Source organism: Strix aluco, chromosome Z (assembly GCF_031877795.1).
Source record: "Strix aluco isolate bStrAlu1 chromosome Z, bStrAlu1.hap1, whole genome shotgun sequence".
Taxonomy (NCBI): domain Eukaryota; kingdom Metazoa; phylum Chordata; class Aves; order Strigiformes; family Strigidae; genus Strix; species Strix aluco.
The window spans coordinates 22,906,725-22,926,721 of NC_133971.1; the positions used below are offsets into that span (position 1 = coordinate 22,906,725).

General features: G+C 41.0%; 1 protein-coding gene across 4 annotated transcripts in view; it reads right to left on the reverse strand.

Moving 5' to 3' along the window:
- Positions 1–19,997, reverse strand: part of ECPAS (Ecm29 proteasome adaptor and scaffold) — a 68,421-nt gene that overhangs the window by 19,878 nt on the left and 28,546 nt on the right. For all 4 annotated transcript variants that reach the window (XM_074813706.1, XM_074813704.1, XM_074813703.1 and 1 more), the window contains 15 exons: positions 18,922–19,045; positions 16,587–16,667; positions 15,630–15,858; positions 14,992–15,083; positions 13,113–13,247; positions 10,831–10,996; positions 10,235–10,407; positions 9,647–9,748; positions 7,983–8,106; positions 6,845–6,990; positions 5,684–5,738; positions 4,808–4,922; positions 3,801–3,866; positions 3,442–3,559; positions 1,433–1,600 (listed from right to left, as the gene is read on the reverse strand). In XM_074813706.1, coding sequence (XP_074669807.1) covers positions 1,433–1,600; positions 3,442–3,559; positions 3,801–3,866; positions 4,808–4,922; positions 5,684–5,738; positions 6,845–6,990; positions 7,983–8,106; positions 9,647–9,748; positions 10,235–10,407; positions 10,831–10,996; positions 13,113–13,247; positions 14,992–15,083; positions 15,630–15,858; positions 16,587–16,667; positions 18,922–19,045 — 1,894 coding nt within the window. The remainder of the gene's footprint in view (positions 1–1,432; positions 1,601–3,441; positions 3,560–3,800; positions 3,867–4,807; positions 4,923–5,683; positions 5,739–6,844; positions 6,991–7,982; positions 8,107–9,646; positions 9,749–10,234; positions 10,408–10,830; positions 10,997–13,112; positions 13,248–14,991; positions 15,084–15,629; positions 15,859–16,586; positions 16,668–18,921; positions 19,046–19,997) is intronic.

Consider the following 19,997-nt stretch of genomic DNA (forward strand, 5'->3'; position numbering starts at 1 on the left):
GATGATGAGGAAAGAGGAAAGTCCCTCAGTTCTTTATCAACTGAACTGTCTAGATGCAGCACCAAACATCTGTTTATAGGAGAAGCAGTTGTGCTTTGATGAGGGATCAGAACGAATGACTTCACGCTAAGAGCAGCTTTGCTAGGAGAAAAGATTTGCAAACCCAATTCCAGGCCTTTCAGAGTCAGAGTGAGGGAATCTCTTTTTCCTGAAGCTTGTATGGGAGGAGTTATCCTCAAACTGATGAAACAGCCTTTTCCCATGGGCATCCCCCCATTTAAAAACTATTTAGATGCTCTTGCTCTAGGAAGGGCATCTTAGGCCATAAGGATTCCTGAAGAGCTTCTCATAAGCAATATCAAAGCAATACTGGAGTGTGAAAAGACCCCACTTTAAGTAAAGTAAATCATAAACTTTAACACTGGCTGCACAAACAAGGTATGAGTTTCAATAAGGCCAAATGCCGGGTGCTGCACTTGGGCCACAACAACCCCCAGCAGCGCTACAGGCTTGGGGAGGAGTGGCTGGAGAGCTGCCAGTCAGAGAGGGACCTGGGGGTGTTGATTGACAGCCGGCTGAACAGGAGCCAGCAGTGTGCCCAGGTGGCCAAGAAGGCCAATGGCATCCTGGCTTGTATCAGAAATAGCGTGGCCAGCAGGGACAGGGAAGGGATCTTATCCCTGGACTCGGCACTGGTGAGGCCGCACCTCAATTACTGTGTTCAGTTTTGGGCCCCTCACTACAAAAAGGACATTGAATGACTCGAGCGTGTCCAGAGAAGGGCAACGAAGCTGGTGCAGGGTCTGGAGCACATGTCGTACGAGGAGCGGCTGAGGGAACTGGGGGTGTTTAGTGTGGAGAAGAGGAGGCTGAGGGGAGACCTCATCGCCCTCTACAACTCCCTGAAAGGAGGTTGCAGAGAGCTGGGGATGAGTCTCTTTAACCAAGTAATAAGCGATAGGACAAGAGGGAATGGCCTCAAGTTGCGCCAGGGAAGGTTTAGACTAGATATTAGGAAGTATTTCTTTACAGAGAGGGTTGTTAGTCATTGGAATGGGCTGCCCAGGGAGGTGGTGGAGTCCCCGTCCCTGGAGGTGTTTAAGAGTCGTGTTGACATAGTGCTGAGGGATCTGGTGGAGTTGGGAACTGTCAATGTTAGGTTAATGGTTGGACTGGATGATCTTCAAGGTCTTTTCCAACCTAGATGATTCTGTGATTCTGAGATATCCTTTCACATGTATGAGGCAGTGCAAAACCTCTGCACATCCTCCAGGTCATCCATGGATTGAAGTACCTCTTTCTCTGAAGAACAATACCTCACCCCTTTCTGCGCAGCCCCTCCTTTCACAAGATGCAACTTGTCCCATGAGGATCTCTGAGATGCTGCTGGCTACCAGCAAACCCACCACTCTGCACTTTGTTGCTCACTCACCATCGACTTGTCGGTGACCAAGGCATTCCAAATGCTGGTCATTGCCTGTCGAATGCCCAGGTTGGGGTCAAACTGGTATCGGTAGAGTCGGGGAAGAAGCTGGGGCAAAAATGGAGCCAGCTGCTCTCCAGCCTTGGCAGCTATCACATTGAAACCAAAAGCTGCTCCCTGAAATGATGACAGAAGAGTATTTGTTGAAACAATCTGCTCGTTCATTCAGTTATTGCTCCTGGGCACACCACAGTCAGTGGCAAAGCTGACTGACAGAGTTTAGATTTAGACCAAATCAAAAGGACTACAATGGCACCAGAATTAGCTCCCCATCAGTGCTACAGTACCACAGTGCTCTCAAGCATAAAATCACACTCAGCAGACAACACAGTACTTCAAAACTTCCTTCTCACCAACCTCCATTTCAAGATACCGATTGACCTCATTTGCAAAAGTGGTGGTAGAGAATGAAAACTACAAAGATTTGAGTATGTTATTCTGAAAGATTCTTTCCTGGAAAAACTGGTGAGGGTGAGTCACTGCTTCCCTACAATTCTGCTGCATTGAGAAGATCTAGAATAACTTAGGAACTGAAAAACTTAAAATAAAACAACTCTACCTTAGCTCTACAACCTGAAATTTCTGGGAATTATCATTTTGCAACTCTCCATATTTACTTTAAACTCAAGTATTCTTCCATGCTCTTTTCTTTCTCCAACACTGTTGAGTCCACTGTCAATTCTAACACAGTGGAACTGATACTCGCCTGTGAAGGCCCATGGGATTTGGCAGGACAGCCCAAAGAGAAATTGCTCAATACAGGCAATGCAGGGACTGCCTCTAATGACTTCATGTTTCCTGACTTGGTGTGTCAAAAACTGCAACCCAAAACCCCATGCTAGGTATTTCCAGGACAGGATGTGCTCTCTGGGTTAGTCTAGAAAAGGAAGAGTAATGAAGACACACTCTCAGTTAGGACCACTGCTGAGAGGAGCAAAAGGTTGCAGAAAGTATAAAGAAAAGGGAGGCATCATCTGCAAGGCCCTGAACAGCTTGCGCTAGCTCTTGTGTGGAGGTTTGAAGCACAGACTTCCAGATACCCCCTTCAAGTCAGTTACTTAACTAAACTTAAGTCAGGAACTTAACTATGCTCCTGTGCTTCTGAAGTCCCAGTGGAAAGAGAAAGGAATCTCAAGAGACGTGCTGACTTGTCAAACTCTGGATGAAAGTTAATGCTGGGGCTTGTTTTTTGCACTAAGTGGTGTTGCCAGAGAGTCAAAGCCTCAGGTAGCAAGCATGAAAGAGCACAAAAGGTGCAATATAGTAGATGCAGCTACCTGCGTCTTCTGCATGAAAACACACTGCCTGCTCCCAGGGACGAAAGTTCTTCCATGCTTATGTGAAGCCAGTGAAAAAGTCCCCAAGTTAAAGCTCTGAAAAGTATACTTAAATCTCCAAATTTATGATGCTATGTTGTTGGCAGGAGGTGGATCCAGTAGTATTTTGGCTTTTCTAAATGTCCCAGTAGCTTTAAAATATCAAGACCTGAGTTAAAAAAGGATACTTTTGACAACAGTGATTAAACTATTTTATTGTCAACTGGCTTCTTAGCAACTTGTTGCTGAACACTTTTTGCTCTGTCTTTTTACATAACACAGGTCACTTTCTCTGGCATCTGAAAATTCATCCAGTTTTGAAAATATTATCTCACTGTTGAAAAATATCAAGAACTGGCCTCTAAGCACACTCAAAAGTAAAAGGAAAGGATCACAGCTGATTCACAGGGAAATGTAGGATGATATGAACCCTGTGATATCAATGTTTTGTTGTAAGAATTTCAAGTAATCTTAAATTTGTTTCTCAGGCTGGTAAATTTGCATTGAACCTGACACCAAAGCATCAACAAATAGCCTCCACATGCAGTTATTCATAGGTCACAAAACCAGAGCTAGAGAAATGCAGTTATTGTTTCCAGAGTTCACAGTGGGAATTGAAGTGGTATGAAAGCAGCAAATTACCTTTCGAGAATTCCACATGGCATGATGGTTGGCCAGATTCATGAATTTGTACACCAGGTCTGGCTGATTGAGATCACTAGCCAGTGAACAAAGCTCCTTGTAGGTAGAAAGGCCTTGACTTTGGAAAGCAGAAAGGAAAGCAGTGTCACTATTTTTAGCCACACAAATGCCATAATAGCTAAAGCTATAGTCAAATCACAGCCTAAAGCAGACAGAGAGAAGTGAATATCCTATCTGTAGTACAAGAAAATAGTTATGGTAACTTAGAGAACAAGAAGGAACAAAAAGCTCAGGAAGCAGAGGGAATACTGTTTCAGCACTGACTGTGTGTCTGTCACTGAGACTGTCAGTAAACTTACCCATCTGGGGTTTTGCTCAGGCCACCCTGAAACACCACAGTTTCTCCAGTCATCTCATGTTTGGCTCTGGTAGAAAAAAGGTCCAGTATTAGCTCTACCAAACCCTACCCCTCAATGGACTGCATGCTACAGAACAAGTTAATGTTTTGTTTATCAACTCTATATAACTTTATATAACTTCCCATTCTTTCAGTTCCAAACATATTGGTGTGCAAAGCCACACACCCTGCAAGGAATCTCATTAACTTGTAACATGTAATGTTAAGGAGATGCTGCAGAAAGCGAGGGTTTTGCTGTGCAGTCAGAAGGTAAAAAGTCAAAATACTGAACAATGGCTTTTTATTTCTGCCCAGACACAAGCTGTATAATGAACAGCAAATCTCTACTTCAAAATGAAAAAATGCAATTTCTATTCATCTAATCTCTTCCCGTTTACCACCACTGGATCCCCACACTCCCAGCCTAAGTTTCTGTCATTCACAGTGGCCACATCCACAGCAGGTTAGACAGGAATATGCATTAAAGAGCATTTCCAGCACTGACCGATATAATTACTAGCCAGGAGTCCTGTAAGACAAGTATTTTTCACACTAAAGTTGACAAGTGACCATTAACAACCTAGTAAAAGGTACATTTCAGGCACAAGCAAGTCCCCGCTTTTGCAACATTCACACTGCGCAGAGTTGCTGCAGTAGGTCACTGTCCTTTGCAATTACACAATGCAGCAAGTAGAAATCTAACTAAATCCCAACTGATTTGAACTGCTTGAATCAGGACCAAATAATTATTTTGAAGCTTTGTTGAATGGAACAAAACCAGAATAACTTCAGTCACAACAAACTCTAAGCTGAAGTAAGAAATGTCCCAGTTTGACCCGCTGAGAATATATGGATATTGGCTAGCCCTTGGCCACAAAACATCTCTTTCCACACATGAGAGGCACATTTTTATTCCCATCAGACACACAGCTCAGAGTACTCTCTCACAGTATTCTGAGCTCACTGTACCTTTTCCCAGTCATAAGGGTATCAACAAGTGTGGTGACTAGCTCTTGCTGATCCTGTTCACTTCCTAATTCATATATCAGTCCAAGACCTTTTGAAGCAACATCTTGACTAAGCTCTGCAAGAGATTTTACAAAGTAAAATTAAAGATAAGCATGTACTTAAGTAACACACAAATTTCAAAAACAAGATTCAACCAAAATCACAATATAGCAAATGGAGCTCTGTGCTGCAGTTCACAGCTCTCAATTTTAGAGCAGACCTAGTCTGGCAAGACACAAGCTTTGCATTCTGAAGCAGCAATTTGTTCTGAAGGCATAATCCCCATCAAATTAGGTGACATCTTTATGTTAATATTGTCACTGTATGTTTTGAAATAGCAGAGAGAGTTCCAAGAGCCTTAAGTATTCCGACAGACTGCTGGCCTCTGAAGCCAGCAAAGTTAATGGTAATGCTCTCTTCAACTTCAGTGAGCTTTGGACAGATTGATGAATGCCATGGGTAGACCTATGGGCCAAAATCTGCTTGCTTAAAGAAGGCTTAGAGTTCCTGTTCGTGCAGAGCATGTGTGATACACATGCTGCTGCCCAAAGCAGAGCAGAAGTAGCACCACTGAACAGTTTCTGTTATTACAGTCTGAAGGGGCAAATGCAGAAAAAGATTTGTGCTTGGTTAGCAAAGCACAGAAAAAAACTGTGCTTCTTAATTCTACATGCAATGCCTAGAAATCATTCCTATTACATCAGAAATGGGATGTTTCTACATTCACCTTTTAATGCTGACAGAGAGGGTGTAGGTGACTTTCTGTCTGTTTAAAGATTCTCTCCGTTCTGTGAAATGCCCACCAAAAGACACAACCCAAGGTATGATAGTACTTACCATCACTATCTGACAGAATTGAAACAAACGCACTTTGAATATCCTTGAGATGAGACTGCAAGATGAGAGAAAAGCACATTATTTTATCTCAGGTTTTGGATCCTTTGTCTGGTCTCAAGGCAAGTCCCTAACAGATAAAGAGAGGCTATCAATGGAGTAGCCTATTTGAGCTACACCTATGACAAGAACTGCCCTCCTTTCCAGAGAGGTAAGCAGCAGCCTGACTAATGTTCACAGAAGATAACAGTTATTTGTCCAATGTTTTACGGCTACCATGCCATTACTAAACCATATATTTTATTTTCCTTGTCTAATACATGGCAGTAACATGTCCTAAATCTGGCTTGCAGTCAGATGAGACTATCCTCTGTGTGAGGATGTCTTCAACCCCAAACTAGTGGATTTTGCCACTTCCCACAAGATCCATTGTTTAGACGAGTGTAATATGTGGCAAGGTTTTACATGTAACAGCTTACATTTGCAAAGCACTTACTGTCCCAAAGCTCTTTATCATTACCTGAGAGCACAAAATGATAACATGGTCGCATCGCAGTCTGTAGTACCTCTATGCAGAGAGGGAACATTTTGGTTGGGAATGCTTTACTGAGGCCTTGTACAGGACCCTTCACACTCTCCCACTACAGACAAGCACCCTAAATATAAGGTTTTAATCAAAGCACACCAAAAATACACAGTACGTGAAGCACATCATAACTACTTGTAGGTACCAAAGTTGTAATAAACTCTGTTAAATGAATGAGTTCAGGAATTCCATCTAGTTCTCTCCCTTCTTCCCTTCCTGGAGCTCCTTCTAATAATTTTCCAAAAATAAATCCTAAAAACTATACAGATACCATCCTCTTCTTTCCAAGGGAAGATGTACTGCCACTTCAACTTACAACAGCTATTTACACTAAGCTCACTCTGACCTGAGTGCAAGTCAGATGTTTACAAAGGTGCTAAACAGCCTCATTCATCTGCCAGTTATTATGCTCCTCCAGTAATAAAACATAAGCCATGTCTCAAAAAGAGCTCAGTAAGGACTGCAGCAACACCAGGGGAAAAGAGGCAATTGAAGTTAAGGGGAAGGAAGGGCAGAAAGGAGGTGAGAAGCAAAAATAGGGACAAGGAGCCAGTGTTAGGAAAGGGCATATTTCTTACCTTAATTGCTTTGTGTGTGCTCAGCTTCTTCACCATCGATAGAAGCCAGATGCAAGCTGCCTGCCTAATGTGTGGGTTAGGGCTGATAATGTGCTTGGTCAAGATAAGGTCTAGGACCCAGGGAACCACATCATTCACTTTCAAATCTATATGAAAGAAAGAAAGGTGGAGAGGAGTCGTGGAGCTTTGAGAATCAACCACAGTCATTTTTCATTTCAATAATGTGCAGTGGCAATGAAAAACCTAATCAGCCCATGAGTATTCAGGTGATATCTTAATCTTTGCTTATTTAGGAAAAGCCTTCTCTGGAGTCAATGGGGAAGTATTTCTCCTAATAGAAACACTGAATAGAGTCCTCTTAACTTTACTTCAGGAAAGTGTTTCATAGCCTGTAGCCAAGACGAGGTACTACTCATACTGCGCAAGACTCAGTGCACTACTTTTTTTTCGTTAAGACTCAAAATTTCTGGAACAATGGCAGGGTTAGGTTTCTACCCCTTTCTGCAAATGCTCAGCTTTGTGTGCACTGGAGATCTAAGACCACTCTCACAACATTAAAACACCTGTTTGCAGGTCTGAGGCTGATATTTACAGCTGTCTGTTTTGAAGCTAGCATTTTGTCATGCTTGTATTTCAATGGGTACAGAATCTTAATCCTTAAATAAAATTTCTGCATTTACTGCATGTAAGTGTCACTTGATCGTATCACTCCGAGTCATTGGAAAAAGACTTGTAATTTAATTTCATAACCCTATTGTCCAGTGCAGGCTTCAAAATGCTATTTTGAAAGGTTTGTATATGTTAAACCTGAAACTAACCCAACATGGCAAACCAAAATGAAAAAATAAAACAAATGCAGTGTCAAGTGACAATGAATTACATTTCATCAAGAAGCTATTTAAACAGCACACAAAGTAAAGTCTTCTACCCTCTGAGCAGATGGACTTGAAAAGGTGAAACAACCTGTATATAATCAGCATTGCAGAACACTGAGCAGTGCATTAACAAACACAAAATATCTCTTACTTCTACTGTTACAAATCGAACATGACAGCAATAAAGTTATGGAGTCCAGCGTTAGTCCAGAACCTTGAGATTTTACGTTCCTCAATCCAGCCCCTGTATTAGGAAGGCCTACCTGAAGGAGGGATATATTCCTCCTCTGTGACTGTCCACGCATCACGGGCAGCCACTGAGCTGGTTCCTACAGCAGCACTGGTGATAGCTTCACCAACGGTGAACTGCAGTTCTATTTGTTTGGCCTGAAAAACACAACAGAACCTCACTGACAGTACTAATTAAACACACACCAAAACTTTTGGCACTTACTCCACAAAACCTCAGTCTCTCTCCCAACCCCAGTTCTCAGCACCAATTTGCAGTAAGATCACTCTTTTGGTGAGCTTCTGAGACTATGTGGCACCTCAGACCCACTGAAATTGATGGAAACTAAGCCAATGTCAAAGTCTCCAAAACAAATGGTAAGAGCTAAAATTTCCATACTTATTTTTAAAGTGTACCTCCTACAAAGCATTTGCTAATTTCCGCAAGGTTCAATTTAGTTGAAAGAATTGGAAAGATAGGATGAAAATAAAACAAATTCAGAACAAGACTGCCGGTCATTAACGAAAATTAGTGTGGCTTTGTGACAATATGCAGTAGTAAAAAGATGCTCTTGTAATTCCATTCAGAAGCTGATCACCATTAAGAGATGTACAAATTTATTTTTGTCATTAAAAGAATTCAGACAATACTTTGCTCTGCTTCTGTGTCCGCCTTCCACTATTCTCTAAGCCCTCAGGAACAGAATGTGCAGAACTCTACCACTTTCTTGTAATTATTTACGATGAATCTTGAGTCATAAGAACTGATTTCCATACCTGCTGAGTACCTTCTAGATTGCTTTCCTTACTCTCTGGAAGCACAAAATGCTCAGGCATTTGGAGAAGTAAGCCCTTAGCTTCCTGCAATCTAAGATAAATTGTTTTTTTTCAAGTACACATTTTATAAAGGAAGCTGTAATGTCCCTAAGTAGTTACAGGAGATAAACACGGCACTTAGAAACATCATTTTATGTTTTGTGTACACAATGTTCTTGCTACTCTTGCTTGTTTGATCACATCAGGTTAGAGGACTCGGCAAAGCCAGCCTGCCTGATAATCAATAGCTGCTTCTACAATGCTGAGTCCTTTGTTAGTATGAACAAGGAAGAAAGGTAAAACAAGTTGTAAATGAAGAATACTTGACACTTGAAGCTCCTTGACTATTTAATTTTGCTGCCTGACATACTGCAATATGTACAGCAGCTCTGAAGTACTGTGAAAGAATGCAGGGCACTCCACTGATGCATTTAGGCTGACAACAGATACACGTATTCCTAAAAACAACATTCCCAGTTCAAGTGAGTTCTATCAGGTGATGTAGTTCAGTTGAAAAAGTACGTGATTTATATATTATCTACTTTTAGGGTACTTTTGAAGGCCAAAGTACAGACCTATGGCTTCATTCCTGTAAGCTCTTAAGATTTTATACATACAGGTAGCTCTTCTGAAGGGGAACACATATTCATCCCAGAGACTGGGGCAGAGACCTTGACTGGCAAGTTTTAAAACTGTGGCATAAAACATTTTAAAAGACCCAAACCTACCTCTGCTCTATTTTAAGGCAGTTTTAAAAAACCCATAGGCACCATTACAAAAAAACAGCTCCCCTTGTAAACCTGGCTCTAGAGTATATAAAAAGCATCCAAATAGAAATACTCACTGCAGTATAAAGAATAATAATACACTGACAGTGCCTTACCTCCACAGAATCCATCAAACCCTGCAACAGTAGCTTCTGGTGGGGAAAATCTTCATCTCCCACTGGGAAGTAACCTAATGTTTGTATTGCTCGTTCCTTCATCTTAAATACAAACAAAAAACAACACTTACCCTTCCTGTAAGTCCAGAAGACATACTTTAAACCCACTCTTTCTCACCCTTCATTGAAGTTTCACTTAAGGTACCAGAAGTTAGACAAGCAAATGACTTATTAGATAAATCAGCACACCTCTCTTGCCAAACACAGATCAAAACAAATGTCCTGCTACCATTGAGGACTATTTCCAGGTAAAAGAAGATACTCCCATTTTTCTTGAATTAAAATTATGATCATTCATAGTTTTCATCCCTTATGACTATAGAAAGCACAAGTGATCAACTGCCAGACAACACTGGAAAAACCCTTAGCCTAATTCTGAAAACGCTTAGCCTAATTTTGACTCACTAAAGCAAATGATAAGCTTAATTCCTTTAAAAAATGAGGCTGAGTTTGGCAGGTAATACATCAACCTGGGGCGAGAGCATTCCAGAAAGGAACAAGAACCATAACAACACTACAGAATCTTGCCTTATTTGTTTCCTTGCTGGAAGGGATTCGGGCCAATAAGCTTTCAACAAGTTGCAGCTTTGTAAATCCTGTTCCTTCACTGGGGATTGGCAAGGGGCCGTTCCTGCCAATCTCCCCAAGAGCCGTACAAGCAGCCACCACGAGGAATGGAGAGGTGCTGTCCAGAAAAGAACCTACAGGAAAAAGGAAAACAAGATGACTTGGAATTTGTATTATTAATTAGCAGCAGGCAGGCAGGCACTTCTATTTCACCTACACAAGAAGAAAAGCATTTATCTCCTCTACAGCTGGTAGGAAGCATTATGCTAGAACAAAATCAAAGTGAAAGGAGACGCTGAGAGGAGTCTAGGCAGTGGCACTGCTCCTAACTGTGCTGTGTTGGTCTATGAGCTAGGATTCCAGCTAATTCTTGTTGGAAAGGGATACATACATACATCTACTCAGACACCATTTTTAGAGACTGTAAATTCTATCACAGAAAGTGAACTCAAGATTACAGCATCTATCTACACACTGAATACCTTAGAAAAGTCCTCAGTCTACGGTGGTTGAAAAAACAACTGTGACATGCAGCAAAGTCTTAGGCAGGAAGTTACCTATTGTCTCTGTCGTTGACTTTATGAGCTGTTCTTGTTCCGGCATGACTGCAGTGTTTGGCTGTTCTATGTCATGTAGCTCCACTGTTCTGATTTTCCTTTTGGCCAAGTACCTTCCTACTGTAAATCCCAAAGCCAACAAGGATCCATGTTGGACCTCCGGGCTCTACAGACAACAGCAACAGTGAAGAAAATCTCATTTTCAAAGTAACACTTTGCACAAAGCATGAATTTAAAAGCATATATGGACAAGCCAGATGAGAAGGCACCCTGAAGAATGCAGAGTTCTACCACATAATGCAACAACAGAGAATTTGATATTGCTAGTCCTCTTTGACGGATGGAATCCTTTAAAATAGATTACAAAATTTAGAAGAGGTTTAGGAGGACAGATTAAGAATTTATCACCAGCACTCACATTCCTAAAGTCCACCCCTTGGTAGCTAGGCAAAAAAAAAATATTTAAAAAGTCCAACTCATCTGGTTTCTAAGTACAGATCTACAAAGGTGAACTAAGATAATACTATGCTGTTTCTACTTAAAAACGGGACATACTCAGATTAAGGGCACAAAACGTGCTCTTTGCTAAAAAGCAGTAAAGGGGAATTACTCTAGATTTGCATTGCTGAGAATAAGAACACACTTGGCTTATGAATACTGAAGGTAATGCTTCTACACAGTTACACAGTTTGGTAAGCCACAGACTGTGAAACCTAATTATTACAATTAAATGTCAAAACCATTAATTTCTCCAGTGCTGATTTGGTCCTGAGACTATCTTAATAGACAGTGCTCATTCCCACAGGTGAATTCTAAAAAAAGGATTTTGTGCAGAAATGAGGCTGTGAGACTTAAATTCTACCTTGATTTAAAAAGTAAAAAGGAAGGGATCAGGGGCTTAAACTCAGATTAGTTCATGTATGTTTTTTATCACAAGCCCGCAAAAAGTTGCATCACTGCAACTGTGCTGCCAGGACAGGATCCTTAGCCTAGCTTGGCCACCAGAGACCGCTCCTTGTTGTTGAGCAGCAAAGCCAGCTTAAAATGGGTCCTTTCTCCTCTCCACTTCAGCTATCCATTTACACTGCAGTCCTTACTGAGCCCCTAGAGATCACCACCCCCTTAACTGTACTGATTCAACTGGCTTTGTACATGCACAGCCAGCCAGAGCTCTGACTCAAACCCAAAAATGCATGGGAACACTCTTTTTTTTTGTTTCATAGTTCACATCCCTCTTTATTCTCAGCCAGGTTCTGTGAAAGGTCAACCTTCACAGGGTACTGGGGCAGAAAGCAGCAGTCGGGGGCTGGCACCTGCCTGTGCTGGCTTTGTGACCACAGAGGCTGCAGCCTATGTACAACTGAGCAATGACACAGCTTTGGCTCACAGACACAGCTTTTACAGATTCAAAATAAATTGTATTTGTTAATTACGACATAAAGTGATCAGCACTTCTTGTCAGCATTTGAGCCTGTTACCTGCAATGTAAAATGGTGGCCCACTAAGTCCTTCAGAGAGGCTGATATAAAAACATCTTGGGGAAATATAGCCTAAAAATGCTACACTTTCCCTCCCTTTCAAGATTCAAGACACACCAGCACAGAAACCTGCTCAGTTTGTTTTCAGGACTCCTTCCCCATGCTCACAGTGGTAAAATGCAGACATAACGACAATGGGAGGGGGAAGGAGATGCTGGAAGAGGGAAGGCAGGCAAACCCACCGCGGTGGAGGGCTGATGCGCAGTCCAGGCAGGGTGGGAGGGAAGAAGCCAGACCTCACCTGGCGAAGTCTGCTGGAGGGAAATGTCCTCAGGGCAATGAGGAGCCAGGAGGCGGCTGTGGCTCAGGAGGGAAGGGGGAGTTAAACATCTAATCGAGTTAAACATTTTCTTAGTTCTGCGGGTACCTATAGCTGCTCACAAATAAGGAATCGGTAAACTGTTTGAGGTAGGCAGTGTGATCCATTACCACTCAATGGGACGAGGAATATTTAGCTGGCTAAAACTGGTTAAATACATGACAGTGCTGGCTTTGCTTGGGAATTGCCTCCAGGAAACCCTCCTACTGACCTTAACAACAGCTTCAGGGATTAATTTATTTACAGATCTGTTGCACTCACCTACAACAAAAATCCCTTCTCACTGTCCAACTGGAAGTCATCTAGTTAATTTTACACCTAGATTAAGGCTAATACATCCTGGACATACTGTGAGATTTGGATTTCCTATCAGTGACACAACACAAAAAAACCCCAAGAAGCAGCAGACAAAGGAAGATAGTTACATGGTTGTCTTTTGTCATCTTGATCAGCTGCTCCAAGGAAGCCCTAAGCTCATCTCCAGACATGGTAGACAGCACTACAGAATAAAACAGGGCTGCGAGCTCACGCATTTCTTCTTTGTTCGTGTTCATCAGGCCCTGCGGGAGTTTTTAAAAAGAAACATAAAATATGGAAGCAGCTGCTTATACAGTCTGTTCATACAGAGCTTCAATATATAAGCACAACTGTCATGCAGCTACATAAATAGTACTTAACGCAGAAACCACTCTTTGAACTGACAGCGTTACCATTTAGTAAGAAACAAAGCACTCAATTCAGCAAAGCATTCATTACACGCTCAGCTTTTAGAAGCGAGATTACCACTAGCCACAAGAGGGCTACCCACCGGTTCTGTGTTAAACGCTGATTGAATGCTTGGCAAATTTTATCTTTGGAGAAGAGCTTCCAAATTTTGCATCCATACTGAGCTAAAAAAAAAACCCTAAAGGCACTATTTTTCCTGAGCTACTGGAGGCTTCCATTTCCTTTTTATTAATCAAAGGGAAAAAAAGCCTCCAGAGGTTAAATCAGTTAAATCCAATGGTGACAAAAAAAAGTGGCCAGGAAATCACAGCTCTCGATGCAAATTTATTCATTTTGTATTAGAGACCTTGTATTATCTAAATTGTTAGAAAGTTCAATTTGGGAAGCCTCAGGTCATTTAAGATATAAACTTATCTCTGCCACTAATCTGATGTATAATGCAACACACTCATGTGAGAAATTTATACCCAAATCTTTGAATGGCTTGGGCCACCACAAAGAAGGCAAAAACGAGCCAAGCAAACAAACAAGAAATGAGATCTGTCAGGCTCATGAAACATAACTCTAACTTCAACTCAAAACTTGCATCAGATCACATAGATGATTTCTAACAAACCCTTGGACCTGTTCCTTCCACTTGGCAAAGTGAAATCACATAAAGGATGATTTACAACAGTATTTTTGCAACTAGGTAGTATCAGTTACCACTCCTAGAAGCTTAATTCTGCAAATGGACACCAGGACAAAGAAAAAGAAGGTTCTTCTGCAAATGATGAGCAATACTGAAAATGAGAATGTTTCTAAGTCCTCTCCTTTGAGGCTCACACCTGCACTTAAATGATATGTGGTAAACTGTATACAGTACAATGCAGCACAGATATCAGCAGGAGAAATTACTAGAACACATTCTAATTTTTCTTTAGCTCAATGAAGTACTTTTCTGATGGATTCCCCCAATGAAAGCAAAGGCAATCTGTAAGGGCTTAGCAAATCCTGGATGCTTGAAGCAAATTATGAAAAAGCAGAAAGTTGTCTGAGAAAAGAACCTAGGGAAAGTAGAATTCTCTTTGGCTTATTCCCAAGCAGGCTCCAGTTTATCTGTTCTTTTGTTTCAGGCTAATAAAAGAAAAAAAAAAAAAACCTCCACCGAAACTCTAAAGCAATTAGGGATCTAATCCATCTCATTTTCTGAGAAGCCACTCACATCCTCCCACTGGAAAATTCCTATTGTTAAACATTTCCTTCAAAAATTTGCAGAATTTTGTCTTCAGTTTTCTTTTGCTGTTTAATGGATGTTCTGATCAAGAGGAAAACTGACTGACATTACCAACAGGATCAATGACAATGACATAGATTACCCAGAACATGTAGGTCAACAAACAAAATCACTAGCACCAAAGAATCAAAAAATAATTTTCCCCATCCTGCTACACGTAACACCTCACGAGGTACTGACTGCAAACAGAAATACCAGATTTCAAATTAAGTGCATACTTGGAAATAATACTCCATTATTTGCTAATGTCAAACCCCCTCCACCCAAAAAGATAAACCAGAAAAAAAGGATTTTCAACATACCTTTATCCAATCCATTTTGTCTACAAATCTGGTGGCTAATTTTTCTGGATACACTGAAACAACTTCTAGAAGACAATACATGACTGGCAAACCTAAACAGTAATTAAAGAATCAGGTTATCAAACAATTGCAGTATTTACAACAATCTAACAACCAGTGTTAAAAAGATGTTAAGCAGTATCAGGCATTTCAAAACATTCATTTGCAATTCACTAAGGATAACAAACGATATAGAATAATAGGGTCTAGTTATTTCTCAGAAATATTAGGGAAACTAACAGAAGCAATCATTCTGGTAGCCATTTATTCTAAAGGCATTCAAGTGCTTTACGACTACACTTATTGCAGATTACGCTATTATCAGAGTGAGGAAGAAATAACATTCACTGGTGAGAAAGCTGTTATAGACAGTGGCCTCACAATTTTCAAGCATATGTCAACCAATGGTGCAATTTTACTGTCCTGCTTTCTACTCCCTACACAGCAGGCTAGAAGAGAACAAGTTTAAACTGAAGAGTATGTAGTCTGCGTTGCAACTCTGTGATCGCTGCAGCCAAGTTCAAAGCTCCGGGCATGGCACCTCATTTCTAGTAAGAGAAGACTTTTTCTTCAAGATGATGCTGCACACAGTTTCTTACCTCCAACACCAGCTAACAGCTGCTGAAGAAGGCCAATATATATATGTACAGGGTTCGTTTCTGCACTTTTTGAAGAGGAGGAGGAAGAGAAAGATATGTGGTTGCCAGACATGAGGTTTCTTATGTAACGTCCAATGGCTGGAGCATGATCTTGCATATCTGCCAAGCTCTGTGAAGTTGGCACCACACCTGCACTGTGAGCAAGACACATCCGCAGATACAGAACTATCTAAGTAGAGGAGAGAAAAACACAGCATACTGAGTGCATGAGCACTTGGAAAACCATGGAGAAGACAAAATAAAAGAGCAGGGAATATGCTGTATTTAATATAACTAAAACAAGACAGTTTCTTCTTTAATCAAATCTAGACAGAAGAGTCAGCATGAGACAGGGACAAATATAAAGTGTAACAAATCTTTGAACCAGTTTCTGCAATACACCTGTGCAAGCACTGCATCACTCTCAAAAGATTAAATCATACACAAACTTTTGGTTTATCATTGTCTGATGTAACCTCCCTGCAGGCAGTGCAGCCTGTACCCTGTATCAGTTTGGCATGCATACAAATGCAACCCAACGCATTGCTAATACAGACCCTGCATCACATCTGAGTTTGTGTCTACAGATCACTAAAGCCAGGGAATCTGCTACAAAAAGAACAGCCTCAAGGAGCATAATGTGGCTTTTGCCAGTTTTTCCATCTGTATTACATTAGGTATGCTGCAGAAAGCAGTGGAGCAGTCGTCTTGGGAATGTTCCTCTCAATCCCCCCTGAAAATCCTGTTCAGACTGCTGTTTAAGGACAGATGGATGAAGGATGGAGAGTTAATCCCAACATCTGTTTAAAAGAGGAATTTTATAATGTTGGGTGACTTATGGTAACTGTTAGCTTCTTACACTGTCCTCTAAATAAATAATGGTACATGTTATCTGAGGAAGTAAATTGAGATAATTACCTCTCCAAATGTGGCAGGATTGAAAGGCAGCGCTGCAGTTCCAGTCATATATTTAGCTGGAGTTTTCATGCGGTGAGAGGCCTGAACAACAGAGTATATTAAGAGTGGAACATTCAGACCCACGAACAGCAGAGATGTTGGAAAGGTCAATGAAATTTTGCTGATGTAACTATGTTTATCCTCCACTTAGCAACTGAAAATGTACAACAGTTCTATAACAAGAAGGGCACAGTGCACTTGGTAATAGCATAGTGTAGGTCCATCAACCTTACCATCAACCTATCAACTCAGAAAGTGGAAACTCTGAATTCATTAGAGGGAATGTCAGGTGAGGCTGGAAGAGGACAACATTCTTTCTTCCCCTCGGGAAAAAAGAAGCACTTTACAATTTAAGAACAAAATACCTCATAAACTTCCAAACTCTGAGGCATCCCAGCTGACAGACAGCCAGGAAGCTTGGGAGACTGCAGCTCTGCCTGGAGAGGTGGTAGAGCAGCCACGCTTCCCCAGCACTGGGAGGTGGGTGCCCTGTGCTGTACCAGTCAAGTCCAGGGAGTCTCTCAGACCCTGCTACCTGCTAGGTAGAAGGCTGCTGCAACAAGTGAGCAACCCCTTTCCACGGAAATGTTAGCTTTGACAAGCAGGAATATTCCAGCAGAAAAACATTTGAACAGAAGGCTTCAAATAACACCCACTGCAAATGCTGCAGAAAAGCATGTCCATATTCTCTAGGTGATATACACATCAGTGTCAGGGCTGGATTCAGGAAGGCAGCCTTACATCTGAATAAATGCACAAGGCAGCTGCACAGAAATCAACAGATCCTCGTATCTCTTAACATGCTCATATCTTCTGCTTCAACGACATCCAGAACCATTAATGAAAACCTGAACTAGTGAGCCAGATGACACCTTTGAAGAATGGGTTCCCATCCATACCTAGCTGATCAGGTCCTACTCTTTCGCACATACTTTCTTGCAGAGGGAGAGAAGGATCATGCTAACTCATGCAGGAAAGCCATTTTGCATCTCAGCCTGCTGTGCCAAGCAATGCATACAAACTTCTCAAACATCTCCAACACCCACAGATTATTCATGATATGTGAAAATTCACACTTTAAGATAACTAACCAAAGAAATGTACCTCCAGGATTTTTTAATATGCCTTCAGGACATGTAAAGAAGATCTGAAAAGTGCTCAAAAATATTTTTTTTAAAATTCAGCAGGAGTGAGGAAATCCTGTTTTTCTCGGTAGTGATGAAACTAAGCTTATCCATAGTTATTTAGTGACATTACAGAAGTTTTTTAAAAATTAACTGCAAGGGGACAGGCATGTAATGGTGTTATTACAACCCAATCTGGGATTCTTAACTTTTTATATCTATTTGAATAACCAGTATTTTGGACAAAAGCAAGTTTTTTCATAAAGCTTCAAATTACTTCATACACTAGCAGAGTACATCAGCAGAGTACAACACCAGCAGAGTATACAACATTTCACAAGAAATCTCTCAGGTGTAAGAGTTCTGCTATCGTAGATCTCTTGAAGAACCAGAGGTACCCCAACATCATATACTTGTGATTTTTTTTAAAAAGGTAGACTATCAAAGGAAAAAAAAACTATTGTCAGTGACCCTCCATATCATCTTTGTAACTTATAAGCCTACTATAGCTACCATACACAGAAGCATGTAACACAGACTAGATTTTAACACCTCTCCAAATGATCTCTCAGTGCAAACAGTGAGGATAAACTCAGTGGTACAGTTTTTGGCATATCATTCCACTAGACTCATGAAAGGTTATTTACGTGGCCATTATTTCCACAGATTGCAATGAAGATGAATAACTAAGCCTTTATGTCAACAAACCAGACTTCTTCACTTGTTCCATCTCCTTTCATAGCCTGGAATCTTTTTTCTGGTTTATGCATAATATTATTTTTCACCAGCCCAACCAGAGAGTGATCTTCTTATGTCTTCAAGAATGTGTTTGTGAGCGAACTGTTTGTGAAACCTGCTGGATTATCACCCTTGAACACTGGATTCCTTACTCTACAAATGTGTTCTGCACAAACAGCATCAAAGCAAAATAATCCTTTTGTTAAAGGATCTGCCTCCTTGTTACTTAACTCTTGCAATTATTGCCAGCAGAAGGTAACGCCAAGTGCTAAACTTGGCAGTGCAATACTACATGTGGTCTTCGCTGTGATTTTAGTTAACTTTATATGTCAGGGAAGGTGAGGGAGATGGATACAGGGAAGGGAAGACCACACTTATTATATGCCTGAGCATCAGGCATGTATTTGTCATTTACTGGGGCAGAAGCACTGTACCTTGTCTTGAATATAATGGACCATTTCAGGGAAGGAAGGCATCTGCTTCCCAGAACTCTCCTTTTCATTTTTACCAGGAAACGTTCTCAGCACCCGCTGGGCTTCTCCGTGTACCTCCTCCCGCCTTTCAGAAGAATAGATGAGAAACAGACATTATTTGCACAGAACAAATGGCCCTTAATGAGTAATATCTTGGGAAGCTGGGGGAGAGAGAAGAGTTTTTAAATGATAAGGGGTTTTTTTTGAAAGGAAGGGGAAAAAAGCTTGCATTATAATTTTTAATGATTTGTTTATTTTAGAGAGGGCGAAGAAAAAGGATAGTGATGAGTGGCCTCTGCAAAAGAGCCCACTTCTGCTCCTCGTACATCCTGCTAGTGTTCACCATCAGTTCCTGGTTCCCACATCCTTCTTCTCCTATCTGCTCCTCCTCCCCATCACTTCCTATATTCAAGCTTCAGCTGACACCTACCAGGTTTATTGCTATCTACTTAGCAGAAGATGAACTCTTGAAACAGTGCTGACAATGCAATGACAGAGCAGTTTGTTGAAATTGATCTGTTTAGCTTTCCTTAGTTACACAATACCTACTCACATCAAAAATCAAGCAATTAAAAGTTGGGAAAAAACCCACCACTTAAATTGCAGTAACAGAAAACTGCAAATGACATTATTACTGTAATTTAATGAGTCAACTACTTCTCAGCAGAGAGCGGTAACACTCACAAGTGCATGCTCCTTACTCTTCGCAAACACAAGCTAAAAACAGACTGATAGAATTTGACAGGAAAAAATAATTTGCAATTGCAATTAATCATTAACACGCAGTGCTTTAGTGACAGCAGTTCATCTGAAACAAGAAAAAGAATACAAGTCAAAGACTACCATAAGGCATTTTAACAGTTCACCACAGAACTGTCAAAAATGCCCCTATGTAAAGGTTAATTTCCAGATTACCATACTTGATGTTCAGTGAGTGAGTTTTTATGTACGTACACACATACACAGATATATATGCATTTGTATTTCATCCAAATATACACTGGATGCAAATAGATATATTTGTGTGTGTGCGAGTG